This window comes from Scaptodrosophila lebanonensis, unplaced genomic scaffold, assembly GCF_003285725.1.
Source record: "Scaptodrosophila lebanonensis strain 11010-0011.00,11010-0021.00 unplaced genomic scaffold, SlebRS2 tig00000072-arrow-pilon, whole genome shotgun sequence".
Taxonomy (NCBI): domain Eukaryota; kingdom Metazoa; phylum Arthropoda; class Insecta; order Diptera; family Drosophilidae; genus Scaptodrosophila; species Scaptodrosophila lebanonensis.
The window spans coordinates 5,288,275-5,302,611 of NW_022060558.1; the positions used below are offsets into that span (position 1 = coordinate 5,288,275).

The window sequence follows — 14,337 nt, forward strand, 5'->3', positions numbered from 1 at the left end:
TGGACAAAAAAAGACATGTAAATCTACGAAGTATGGAAAATACATACATATGTATAGAAATATGGTGGTGATGTCTATATTTGGCGTCTTCATGGGTTGTCTAAGGAGTTAGAAACAGCAAACTAGATTTTAAAACGCAAGCTTCAATTCCGTATTCCACTTTGGACACAATGCTCGACCCACTGACTTTTTGTTGTCTGGCAGCATTAGGAACTCCGCATAATTAGGCACACAGATAGCGTGGGCAGAAGCGGCCTTTCTTATTCTAATCGAAAAGTTTATGCCTGTACGAGTATTGCAACATTATGGAGCAGCCAGAAGGCAACATGTTTCAGCAACATTGCTGCACCAACTAGATACTTGCGAGAGTAATTAAGTGAATAAATTAAATGACACTGGTATAATAATTAAAAATAAAGCCGTCGGTCGCGACAATGAAACAAATAGTTTTTATATGTGCGACCATATTTTTGGCATTTTAATTAAAATTTGCCCCAGTTTCTGCTTCCCCCTCCACTCCCACCACTCCCGCCACTCCGCACCATTCAACCGGGGACAGTCGCCAATATGCCACTTGTCGGCTGGGCCGTGCGATAAGTGTGCGGGACAAGTGAGATTGGGCATCAAGCCGAGAGCGTGTGTGAGAGAGGAGACCCAATTTTTGAGAATCAATGCTGGCAGCGACTGCCATTGGCAGCGCCAGCGGCGACATTCACATTGTATACAAATGTACATAGTATGTACATAGATACATACATATGTAGGTATATACTTGTTCATAGAAGTACATATGTATGTAAGCATGTGTATTCTTCACATGTATGTACATATGTAAGAATGTGTTTTCGAGCCCCCAAGGCACCATTACCATTTCATTTTTGGCACGTCGTTGGCTGCACTTTTTTCGTTTCCTCTTCCCCCTCTATGCAACTATTTTCGTTGCTACCACTGTGGCAGCCAGCAACTGTTTTTTCGCTTCGAGGTATGCACAACGTACTTGCCGCACAGCCGCAGTCGCAACCGCAGTTGCAGCTTGCAAGTTGCAACCCCCTCCTCAACCACCAGAGGCGCCATGATCACATAGCGCGAATGCCAGCCCCGCGACCGCTCTCATTATTGTTATTATTTTGTATGCCGTCAGTTCTTATGCCTTTTTTAATGCTTATTGTTTTTTGCTTTAGCGCGCTTTTGACTTTGCTTTGTTGTCATTTTTCTTGTTGCTGTTGCTGCTTATTAAATATTCCCATTTTATTTGTCGCCCGTTGCTGACTGTGTTCATTGTTACGTCATAGTCGCAGGCATTTCAATTCATTAACGGCGCTTCAATTGAATCAACGACGATGACAAGTACATATGTAGATACAACAACAATGCTTACGACAACAAAATGAGCAAAACAGCAAAGTTAATAAATTAATAAAAACAATACACATATAGTACATATACATACATATGCCAGTCAGTATGCATGTTCTATCTATGAAATAACTAAAATGCAATTCATTTAGTTTGCTGTACATACATATGTACATACTAATGTCAGTACATATGTTTGTATGGATGTACATATGTATACATACATACATGTGCGTACATATAGCAACATAATGTGTTCCTTACTTAAAGACTTTGAACTTGAAAAGTTTTGAAAGAGGGACTTCGCAGGTATTGCTGTAGTTAAAGCACGAAGGACTCGAATTATTCAAAAAATAACCTGCACCACTGATTCGATTACAAATAAATAACGTACGATAGCAGAGCCAAGAATTTATAATGGCTTCCTCACTTAATGTTATTGTCTGTCAACAAAAGTATAAAGACTTCTGCAATTATTAAATAGAGGATTCCTCGCAACACTAGATAGTTGGCAACTGCAAAAACTGATTCCTGATTCAATTCTACGACTATGTATATACATAGGTTAATTTACTATCTTTACAATTATTATATTTTGATTGAATGCTCAATAGAGTACCAACACACAAGTAAGCACGATGGCGAAATTCTATGGTGATGGTTTGGCTCAGCTTTTATATTGAAGGGTATTTCTGAGTTTTTTTTTTGTCAAAACCAACGAATTGAATTAGATGGGCTACTATAAATACCTACTTGTATGTACATATAGTATGTATAGACATATCCTGTCGTTTTAGTAATTTTCCTCACAAAGCAGCACACCTTTTGCCTAATAAACTGAGAACTTCATACCAACTAAAATAACAATAAAAAAATAAAAAACTGTCGCTGCCCATTATGCCAAATAGGTTAACAGCCATTTCGTGCCTTTTGCACAAAAAGTTGTTTTCGTTTCTGGTGTTTGCATAAACCTTGGCATGTTTTGTTTGCGATCGCACCCAACAGCCATCTATGTACTTGTACTCGTACATACATACATATGTATGTTTGAACAGACATACAGACATGTACATATGAATGTATGTCTCTGCTGACAAAGTCGACCTGTAAATTGCGCAACGGGTGCTAGGGAGTGGGCGGGATGAGGGAGGGTGAAGAGCAGCATGTGCATGTAAAGCGACAAGAGACAATTTAATGCCTATTTGCATTTTACAACAAACTAGAAAATGCGGCAACGATGAGAGAACGAGGCTAGTGAGAGAGGAGAGACGAGAGAATTTATGAGAAGATACCCAAACAAGGGCCATGGCAGAGGGGGCGGGCAGGATAGTCCACAACTTAAACAGCTGGCTGAGGAGATTATTATAGCGAGATTAGTTTGCATCGCGGGCCGCAACTAACTTTGATTAGAGATGGCTCAACAGGGGCTGGAATGGGGAATTGGGACTGGTTGGCATATAATTTCATTAAATTGTACAAAAATGTTGAAAACGTACAAAATGGGGAAAAACTACCAGAACATACATACATACATACACACATACATAGTGTCACTATGTATGTAAATACATACATATGTAAATATAAGTAACATATTTTAACAGCTGCTGAATCGCAGAGAATCAGAAAAATAGAGGAAGAGCAAGAGAGAAAATGAAGCGGAGCCTGAAATGCTGCGCATATGGAAGATATAGAAAAATAGTAAGATTATAGTACAGTGAAAACTGTTTGCGACGGACAATCCAGCAATAATAGGAATTGTTGGCATCAATTCACACATACATGGGTATCGATAATATAGTGTAACAATATCGATTCCGTAATATTGGAGCTGCCCATTTGTAGAGTTTTCACTGTACATGAATAACAGCAACTATAGTTATCACTAAAAAGGAAAATAAATACACTAAGCTATTTAAGAAAATGTTAAATTCTAAGCGATATTATAACTAGATATATTCACCTTTTTGCAAGGAGTCGTGCATAGAACTGCAATTATTTCAGTGGCCTATATATGAAAGGGCTACTTTTTGCTGAATACTATATACACACATATACACATATACTATTTGGTATATACATATATATACGTATGTATATACTTCATATATGAACGTACATATGCAGGTATATAGGACTATATTGCTGGCGTTGCTATTGCTTGCTTTATTGAAACTATATAATTAATTATAGGATTTTTCCAACGAAAACATACATATACATATGCATATCAGTTGCGAGTAGATTGATTCTTGATATTCTTCTTCTTCTTTTCGTTTAGTATAACTTTTGTTTTTATTTGAAGTTCAACTTACAGTTAGTTTCAGTCGTTATTGTTGTTATTATTCTTGTTGCGTGCGCACGATTAACGAAATTAATTTAACGAATTCAAACTCAACCTTTTTCATTGGTTATGTAAAGCGCACTCGCATACATACATACATACATACATACAAATGTACATACACACGCACACACAAGTACACCGACGCAAATTCCCGCTAATTCCAACGCGCAAACAAACTTCTCAACATATGCATATGTGTGTATGTACGAGTATAAGTAAATGTTTATTTGTTTGTATGTAAGAAATTTGGCTTGCCAGCTATCCAGTCCGTATTCATCAACTTGCACAAATTTTTTGAAACTATATCAGCAGCAACGTTATCTCGAACTGCTGTTGAATATATGAACACACTGTATGTGTGTATGTATGTTTGTATATATACACATATGTACATATGTTTGTGCAATATGCCTTTGCCGTTGCTTTTCACGTACGCGTTGCGTCTTCTACTTTACGTGTTTGCGTGCTCGTCTCTCGTTTAATTCTAACTCGGACAGCAGAAAAAGTGCCGCAGTCGCAGCAGCTGGGAAAAGCAAACAGCAGCAAAGCTCAAGCTATCGAAAAGTTTCTGACGTGCTCCGGCAGCTTACTCTCTTCATTCTCTCTTTCCCTCTCTCTCTCCCTCTCTCTCTCTCGCGTGTTTATGGTCTCTTCCAGCATTGCTTTCTTATTTGTATCTGTGTGCCACGTACACGTGCCACTGCTGTTTACTTTGTTTGCATTTGTGTGGTACATTTTGTACATTGATTTTTATAAGTGTACATACATACATATGTATGTGTTTACATACACACATAGATATATGTATGTATGTATATGAATATGTACATACAGTTAACGCTTTGTCGCCTGCACACTCAAATTTAGCATCGAATCGCTTCGTGCCAGCTGTTTGTTTTAAAATGTATTTTTCAATTACATTTTGCGATTCATTTTGTCGCAACTCACTCTCTGACTTTGCTCTCTGGAGCTTTCGCGGCCACTTGGTGCTCTTCTAATGTTCTCACGCAGACTCTCAGTGCTTGGCAACGTCGCGAGTCGCGACTGAGAGCTCCGAAGGTATCGAGAGTGCGTGCCTAAGTGTTATTATGTTGTGGCTGTGCCGCTTATTAGGGCACTAGGTTTTCTTGCAAAGAAAAGTGCTGCACAAACCCACACACAGACACACACATATATATATGAATATCCATACATATGTATATGCTAGAAAGAAGCGGAAGAGAGCAGTGTTAGGACAACATTTTGCATTTCCTGTGAGGCTAGTAGTGCTTCTTCCTCTTCTCCCGTTGCAACGACTGTTCAATGAATTGCAGTTGAAACACGTTGCGTATGAGCAATGTGCCTAATCTCGCCTTGAGCTGAATGTTAATTGCATTGCAGACCAAATTGTTTATGACATAATAAAATAAAGAGACGAAAAGGCGAAGAGAGACATCGATCAGTTCGAGTCACACCAACCAATTAAGAGACAAGGCTGTTATACACATACTGGAGTCGGTGCATTCAAGACGCTCTCGACAATAACAAGAAAAACTTGTTACAAAATTCGATTAAAATATGCATATTATGTATACGCGCTGTGGGCGCAAGCAGCAGTTTGAAGCCCACTGTGTTTTATCAGCCAAGCGTTTTGCTATCAGCGTGAGAGGAAAACTGTTAAAAAGCTTTGCAAAGGCGCTCACACATACTCTCGCGCGGTCGTACAGCCTTGTGTGCCGTGGTGAGTGTTCGCTCTTTTCTGGTGTCGATTTGACACACTTTTATATGACGTCGTTGATTTTAATTTCGTTGGTTCGCTCATTTTTTCTGATACCCTGAAGAGAATGGGGCCAATAAGAATCTACCTGACTAATGTAATTATAATTCACATCAGAAACATGTTCTAGCCAGAATTGAGTTTCTTAACGCACATATATGTACATTAGTTGCGCTTGCATTCAAAAGCCCAGTTGCTTGATAGTTCAGTCCTTACAGCTGATTGGGCGATCTATGTATGTATGTATGACTGACATTGTAGAGAATAATGTCTTCGGTGTCCCTAATCAGATTTGGCGCGTGTTTTTTGTATGCGGTCTCCCGTTTGTTCGTTCTTTCGATTGCTCGTTTATGCTTTTGCGTTCCCTTTTTTCGTTTCTGTGTTACTCTGCATGACATTTGACCATTGGAATGAGGGGTTCCTTATTATTTAACATACTATTCGTTGCTGGATTTTTAGATTATGTTTGCTTGATGCCTCATCAGATAAAAAGCAGTGGCAACAGCATCAGTAAATTGTAATTAATACAAAACTAGCTGTTATTGTTGTTATTGCTGTTGATTCAGTCTTTGTTATTGCACGCTTCCAATAAGCCATCTGCTGGTCCGTATTGGAATGCTTTATTGTTATTTCTCTACCTCAGACAGTTCCAGCGATTAGATTTTAAGTGTTAATTAGATTTTGTTTCAGCACTTCAAATGTAGCGCGTTACAATTTCTGTTTTTTTTTCTTTTTACTCTGTCCCTATGTGTGTGTGTGTGTGTGTGTCTGTATCTGTGTTTGTGAGTATTTATGTAACCAGCATGGCAAGTGAGCGAGCAGAGGCGCGCACATACCGAGACATAGATACAGATACTTTTTGGCATTGAAACAAAACGTAGTTCAAAAAAGCACACACTACATACACGCACATTTACACACACGCGCTCATGCAAGCACAAATACAGACGCACGAGCGACAAAACTTAGAAGACGGCGCAAAGAACGTCGAAGAAACTAACGTGCGACGCATAAACACGAACAAACTCACACACTCACAGATACAAATAAGCTTAGAGAGATACATACACTCACATGTACATAAGCACAACCACCGAACCACACATCCAAGCATCCATACACATGTGAATAGCGTACGCGTGTTCATTTAATTTAATATTGTTCATTAGAATTAAATCCAACAACAAAAACAATAGCCACATTGATATTTTCGTATTTCATTATACTTGGGACTGGCTCTCAGTCTCAGATGCGACTTCTCTTTCTAAGCCATTAGAGGCGTCTTATAATGAGCTTCGAAGTTATTTACGCTGCCACCAATGGCTATAATTCAGTTATATGTATGGTTATTAGTCCAATCCAATTCGCATTTCTGATATGCATACATATGTATGTAGTTTCTTTTGTTTTTGTTCTCGTTTCTGTGCTGCAACCGCAGTACTCAGAACTATTTTATAGAGCACTGTGCTTATATAGTTATGTATGAATTACATATATAAGTACCATATAAACAAAACTCACTGGCACTCTGGACTGTCTGAATCAACTCTGAATTGAACACTGAACTGAGGCCGAACTGAAAATCTGAAGCAAGCGCGTTGGCTCCGCTTCGTTCGCTCGTTTCATGGACTAGGCACTCTCCTCTCTCGTCGATGCTACGATTTCTGTACAGAATTCAAAATTCCGATGGTGGGTTAGTCAGTGGTTGCACACATTTGAGACCACGAGAACGAGTGTCTTGTATCTATGTGTCTATGGGTCGTCCATGTGTTGGTGAGCGTGCTGCTCACTCACCGATTCAGATTCAGTTTTGCTTTCGTTTTCCACTTCCAATTGGAAGAGCACATGCCCACTCTCAGATTAGTGGACGCTCTCTTTTTAAATTCCCCCTCCCTCTCTCTCTCTCTCTCTCTCACGCGCTCTCTCTGCCTTTTTTTGAAAACAACCACTTTACGCTCAATTTGGATTCAATATGATTTTCCAAGCGCACACAAAACACGCGCTCGTACTCGTGTTCGTGCCTTGTCCCACTGTCGCATATCCTACACGAGTATGACTGTGAAAACTCGAATAGGTCATACCGTAGAAGCTGGCAGATTGCGCGAGGAAGCGCATCGGTTCAAAATGCCTTCCTGGCCGTTTGCTAAATGTTTCCTCTTGTTGACTCTTTACAATTGGCGAGAATTTAATAATTGAATATAATAAATAGAAGATAAATATCTCAAATAGCAATAATTTAATAATTCGAAATAATCAATACATAAATCTTAAGTACTATACGAATAGAGTTGGGTGTGATTAAAAATTTGGATTCACTAAGTGTGAAAAAAGCACTAATAAGGGGAAATCGGACCAGGCTTGTTTTACCTAATATAGGGTGTATTAACTCTTCGATGTATAATTATTTATTTACAGGCACACTTAATTTGGCTTAAATCTCAATTATTACCGATTATTTTCCAAAAAAAAAATTGCAATATTGGCAGTCATAAACCTCCACAGCGACTATCAACTGAATTTTATATGTGGCTGCTTTATATAATTTTACAAAATATAGTCGAATTTATACATTACACTAATATATCATATATGTATGTAGCTGCCATATAAATGATAGCACTATTTTCCAATACTTTCCTGGTTTTTGATCAAATTCAGTATGTGGTGATTTTACAATATAAGCATGTTCATATACGCACTCTCTAAACTAGTAAGTACATGAAATGTACAAGAGTATATTATATTTGCGCGAGCTGAAAAATGTAACAGGCAGAAAGAAGCGTGGCAAACCTCACAAAGTATAAATATGCTTGATCAGCATGAAAAGACGAGTCGATCTATGTCTGTTGTCTGTCCGTCCGTCCGTATGAACACCTGGATCTATAAGAGCTAGAGACACCAAACTTTGCACAAAGATGCCTTATGTGTGCACGCGTGCAAGTTTGTTTTTTTGACACCCCCCCCCCCCCCCCACATCCTCTTAAAAGGGGGTTTTCCGTATTTCCGTTCTCATAACCACTTATATCTCGGAGACTATAAGACCTAGGGACACAAATCCCAGATGCCTTAATTGAATACGCAGAAAACGTATATTTTGGAACTGATTTTTCGTAACTCCTGTATTTTTTGTAATTTTTCATTGAAACATGCATAGACACGCATATTTGCAAATCGTATGTTAGTATGCATTTATACCGCTTCGAGTTCGAATACCAACGGAGGTAAATTTTATCAAAAATTTTCTTAATTATTTTAATTTCTATAATTATGCTAAACATATGTATAGAGTTTTTCAATGTCGGGAAACCCGACTTTAGCTTCTCCACTTATTTTTCGTTTTCATTTTGGATACAAACCCCACCTATAATCATATTTATCTTTTTATTAGGTCGTAAACGAAAAACTGTCAATATAACTATTGTTGCTGGAAATATATACCAAGCGTGAGTAAACGGTATTACCGATTATAACTCACCTTTGTTGTTGGTTGGACTATCGTCATTTAAGTACTAATGTAGAGAAACGAGAATGTAGGTCGACTCCGCTTAGTATAACGAGATGTTCAACATTAACTCCTAATTTTAATTATTTGCTTCAGTTGTTTATAAATTACAAGTCTGTTAGTTTGACATGAAATCGGGAAGCCAAGCCATATTTCTTGCACACATAATGTACATATATCAAGATTATTCTTTGCAGCTCATGTTGCTTTCGCTATACGACTTATCAAAATAAATACAAAAAACATGCAGATCTTATTTTAAATATAAGATTCTCATTTATTACCTAAGCTAATCGATTTATCCGTTAAACTTAATATTCAAACAATAAATCGAGTCATGAAGAAAGTTTGCTTTACAATTTGTTGATGCACCGTTACTTTTATAAATCTAGCGCCAACTTAATTGTGTCGCTAAATATGTAAAATAAATGTATAGATTCGATGCCTTGTTAATTAAATTATTGAGGTTCATAATTAACGTAATTAACTGAAACGTACATTTTATTGTTTCTAACCTCTATTGAGATTCATTTAATTCGAGTTAAAAACCAATTTGGTGACGTCGTGTACAGTGATACAGTATTAAATGTATTATAAATATATTGCGATTACGTCTTCCCTGACTACACTTCCTTTATGTAACAGTAATTATTGTTGTTAATTATGCTGTAGTGTTAAGTTAGATATTGTTTGTTTTAAAACGCAACACGTTTTAAAAATATCACACAGAAAACCAAATTTAAAGTATACAAGTGTACAATTAAAATAAGTGAATAGACCTGAATCGAACACAAATCTGATGCCTGTGCCTTTTAGTGAGTTGAGATTTCTACTTCATATAATATATTTTAAATACGTAATTGTTCGTTTACGTAAAGTTTTATGTTGTGTCAGTGCTTTTGTAGAATGGCTTAATAAATATGCGTCTAAATAAAATTCAAAGAATTAGCGTGCCTGGGGCACCCAGCAGAGATTCATTAGTTAGTGTTGTGGCCATTGCTGTTGGTCCTTTTTGAAGGAAGCAAGTCAACTCTCATTGCTTGGGTACGTAACTACATAAGCTGCAGTTTCCATAGGACACAATGCAGGCGCTTTCTTCGGCTCATACTGCTGCAGTTTCTGCAAAAAAGTAAGAGTGCTACGGTCACAGCTTATAATGCGCTGATCCCCGGTTTCCAGCAAACTGCAAACATCAAACTGCAAGCAAATGAATTTGAAAACATTATTAGGAATTGGAATTTAGTGTAATTATACATTTTGAGGTAAAATAATTTATACATAATTTAGAATATAGTATATATATTCTAAGCAATCCATGAGAGAAACTTTTTCCCTGATAAGACATGTCGATTCTACCAATCGTTGCATTAAAACATGCAACTTCAGTAGTTGGGTGTTGCAAAAATTATATAAAGACCAAATTTTGTAATGATATAAATAACATAGCTCTCTGAGATACAGATTTCATACGGACGGATGGCCAGACTTAGCTAAATTGTTTAGTCTTTAGTGTACCCTTTCATATTCCCCAGACAACTTTAGTGGTTTTCTTTGTTACCTTCTTTGCTTTGGGCTCGACTCCACATTGCTGCACCTGTGTACGATGTAGGACAAAGCCTATGCGCTGTGATTTTGCTGTGGCTTTGCTCAGGCGTCTCATTACAACAACATCCAGATCCTCATTAGCGGACGGATGACTGCTACCGAATTGCGGCAAAGCGCCCGTCCAGCCATTCTCGGCGAATATGAATTTATCCAGAGGATCCAGCAAAGCTTGCGATGCCTTCAATGATGCACTAGTAAGATATCCAGCAGCATGTGCCTCTGAGGGTCGAGCACATCTACTGATTTCCTCAACGACCAAACGGAATATATGCATCACTGGTTTGTTGTCCAGCACTCCCTGGCCTAAACCGCGATCGTCATCGCTGGCCAAGCGACGATCCTGCATAATTTCAATCTCGCCTACGGCTAATGAAGAGCCGCCCAATGGCTGGGCCGTGAGGAATGTTAAACGTGTGTTAGCATCTTCTATAAAAATGGCTGATGGTACGGGGTAGTAGTTCGCCTGAAGCGGCAGCTTGCTGAAACGTCTGCGCTTAATGTGCTGCAAACCATTTAGATCAGTGTAGAAGACATCACCGCTATTGATGCGGGTCTGCAAACGCATGACAATCTCAGTATTGTCAGCGTCCCCAATGTCCACGAGATTACGTATTTCGGGAGCATCACCGCCGAGTATTGTCTGATGCACTACAAAAGGCAGTCCTACGCTGACGGAGGACTCCAACTGACCCTCGGTGACCAACACCACCGGCGACATTGTCGAAATAGTGGAGGCGGGTCCGTCAGGCAGAAATAGATAGGCTCCAGATCGATCACCATGACTTCTGGTGCCATATTTCACAAATTTTAAATGTACAGGCACGTGTTCAGTATCTGGAGAGATTTGTATTGACTTAAGTAGGCCGCGATCGCTGAAGGCAACTTTGGGACCGTTGCCAACTCGTAGTGAAAGTTCTCTATGATCTCCGAATTTTACGGCCTCTGGATAATCACCCAGGTTAACGGAAATGGGCTTGCTTCTTAGCAAGAGATTTGAGGCATAGGAAGTGTCTCTGCAAGAATCAAATAAGTATGATATAATTATTATAATTTGGAGTAGATTTGGGGAATATTAAAACTTACGGAGATTTTGAAGCAGTGAGTGTCAAAACATATGTAGAAAGTCCCATTGGTGGCACCCGCGCTTTAAAAATAACGCGGTACTTTGTGGTCGAACCCTGAGGATGTATGGTTTGGGTAATCCTATCTCGATACCAGCTCCATACAGGTGAAACTTGCGCCTGCACAGAATTGCCTGCCAAGTCGCTGACACTCACAAAAGGTGTAGAAACGTAGAAATCAACCAACTGCTTGCGCCACCGTGGTAACGTATTGTGTATGACTACGTGCTTGGTTGGCAGCTCCTCGCCCAGTATGATTGTGGTACGACTATCGTTTACACCAGACCCCGGCCAACGTGAATCATCGAGTGTGAAATAATGAAATTTAAAGTCCGGGCTATATATGGATGGTTTAGTTAGCAGTCGGTAAACTGCCTGCTGCATGACAAATTGACAAGCTCTGATCGCCTCAAACAGTCTCTTCTCGTAGTCCAGCACTACATGGGTTTTTTCAGTGCCGGTAATGCCGTCATGATGCTGAAAAAGCGAAAGATCACGACGTGCCTGTTCCAACTTGCGGGCGAGGCCAGCTGCATCTTCCCATTCGTTCCAGGCATATAGCATCTCGGCTGCCCGCACGTAGTGCATCAGTACACGGTCCATGCGCTTGTGATACGGACGCGACGTGTAATAGCCACTCCAATAATGATCGACGCGATCGGCATACGTAAAGAAGTCGCCACTAAGCGAGGGAAACTTTTGAGTCGGCTCCCGATGCACTTCATCAAAATACTCCTGCAGCGTACCAAACTTGGCTTCCACATTAAAGTGCGACTCGCTGTTGATGTGCTCAAAGAGTTTTTCGTAATTGATGCGCTGCACATCCCACTCGGTGGACTGTTTGTAACGAAAATCATCGCCTAAAGGCACGAGTAGTGCATTTGTGCGGTAAAGTTCGGCCTTTTTCTTCCATTGATCAACGATCATCGCAGACCGTGCGGCAACATTGTTCTCATCAATTTGTTTTGGTGGCACATGCCATGGACAGCTCAGTCCAAATTGAGCCAGCCTTTTAAAATCGAATTGGCAGCATATTTTTGGATCCGGTCCACAAGTATGTGGTATGTCGTACGAGTAGAAGGGCATCATGTGTGTAAAGAGACCCGTGTCGCCTTCAAGATCCCACAATTGACGCCAAAAGAACTCGAGATTGCGATGCATGGCTAGCTCCTTCTTCACCGAATAATGCGTGCGCTGTATCAGCAGATTTTGGAATCCACTCTTCTGCAATATATACGGCAAAGTGGGGCTGTGCCCAAACGGATCAATGGACCAGGAAGATGTGGGAGTTACGTTAACGTGAGTTTTAAGCCACGTCTGCCCTTCGGTTAGCTGCAGCAACACATTACGCCAGTGTGAATTCGCTTCGTCAGGCATTACCCAGCCGCCCGTGACGAATTCCAGTTGACGGTTCTGAATGATTCTTTAAGTACAAATTTTACATATAAGCCTAAGCTGAATTAATATTATCATTTTTGTGCTTACTTTTTCATCAATTGTTTTTTGTTTTCGCCCAATTCATCGAAGAATCGCGCAAAGTATGAAATCTCAGCCCAAATAAATTTCATGTCAGGATTCTCATCCAAATGCCTCAACGCATTTGAAAGAATATGTTTCGTTTCACGCTGATAGTATTCCTCAAACGTTTCCAGCCAACCAGGGTCATTGTGCGAGTGCGGAACGACGAACACCTTTAATTTGTGATGGCTGTTGTATCGTAAAGGGTCATATTTGATATTCCAGCCCTGCTTCCAAGCCCCTCCATCAATGTCAGCAAAGTCCATTTGTTCATACAGCTCTAGCATCTACAAAGAATTACATTTGAAATGTTTTAGTAGAAGTTCACATTAGAACGTGCGTTCAATTATTTTTGTAGATATTTTATGTTTATAAATGATCTGCATTTGAATATAGCTATATGTTAGTATCTACGAAATACAAGAAAGATCGACAAATATTTTCACTTACCTGTACATCCACGTCGGGCACCTGCTGCATTACATCGGCGCAATCCCCGCCTATAGCCTCAACAGCCATGGCTTCAGCCTGTGGCTGTGGCTGCATCGGTTCATTTCTTGGAAGATTATGGTTATTGGTCAGACGTGCCCGTAGATTTCGCATTTCCTCGCCATGTTCGTTCAATCCATTCTCCAGCTTCTGCAATTTGCTTTCGATTGCAACAAAATTTGGCTGGGAATGTGCACGGAATTAGCAAAACATCTGATCTGATAGCACTAATTTGAATCAAATGTACCTTTTTTGCGTTTGCAGCCGGCGCAGCGTAGTTCAGCAAAACATAAAGACTCAGAAAAACGAATAGACAGCCGCATGAAATAACCAGCGCAAATCTTCGGCGAATGCGCAGCATTGCAGCGTATAATTTAAATGAACATGGATACCAATAGCCAACAGTCAATAAACGACGAAAACTAAGCAAAACGGTTAAGTTACAACTTTTTCTGACTACTTGCGTGGTTTTTTTTGCATAAACAATTCTCGAAACTTATTCCATCGATACGGCAATAGCAGCATAACAATACCATATTGATTCAGTACGAATAATTGCAGTGGCAACGCTATCAAAGCATAGTGACTGATAAGAGGGTTGAACGACACTGGGATTTTATTTTTGTAAAGAAGAATATTTTTC

At 39.5% G+C, this 14,337-nt stretch overlaps 2 protein-coding genes across 4 annotated transcripts in view; both read right to left on the reverse strand.

Moving 5' to 3' along the window:
• Positions 1–4,131, reverse strand: part of LOC115625216 (RNA-binding protein Nova-2) — a 51,411-nt gene extending 47,280 nt beyond the window's left edge. The window contains exon 1 of one of the 2 annotated variants that reach the window (XM_030520188.1): positions 3,672–4,131. The gene's annotated coding sequence lies outside the window, so the exon portion shown is untranslated. Of the gene's footprint in view, positions 1–3,319; positions 3,413–3,671 lie in introns of those variants that run through there. The other variant, XM_030520189.1, reaches the window with a different exon arrangement.
• Positions 4,132–9,481: 5,350 nt separating this feature from the next.
• Positions 9,482–14,139, reverse strand: LOC115625356 (alpha-mannosidase 2). 2 transcript variants are annotated; one of them, XM_030520391.1, is made up of 6 exons: positions 13,942–14,139; positions 13,656–13,844; positions 13,173–13,492; positions 11,650–13,110; positions 10,520–11,579; positions 9,482–10,158 (listed from the first exon to the last, which is right to left on the reverse strand). In XM_030520391.1, exons 1-6 carry the CDS (start codon positions 14,053–14,055, stop codon positions 9,988–9,990), a joined length of 3,315 nt encoding a protein of 1,104 aa, XP_030376251.1. In that variant the 5' UTR covers positions 14,056–14,139; the 3' UTR covers positions 9,482–9,987. The 2 variants fall into 2 exon arrangements, with proteins under 2 accessions (XP_030376251.1, XP_030376250.1); XM_030520390.1 differs by having other exon boundaries at positions 13,656–13,877.
• Positions 14,140–14,337: the final 198 nt, after the last annotated feature.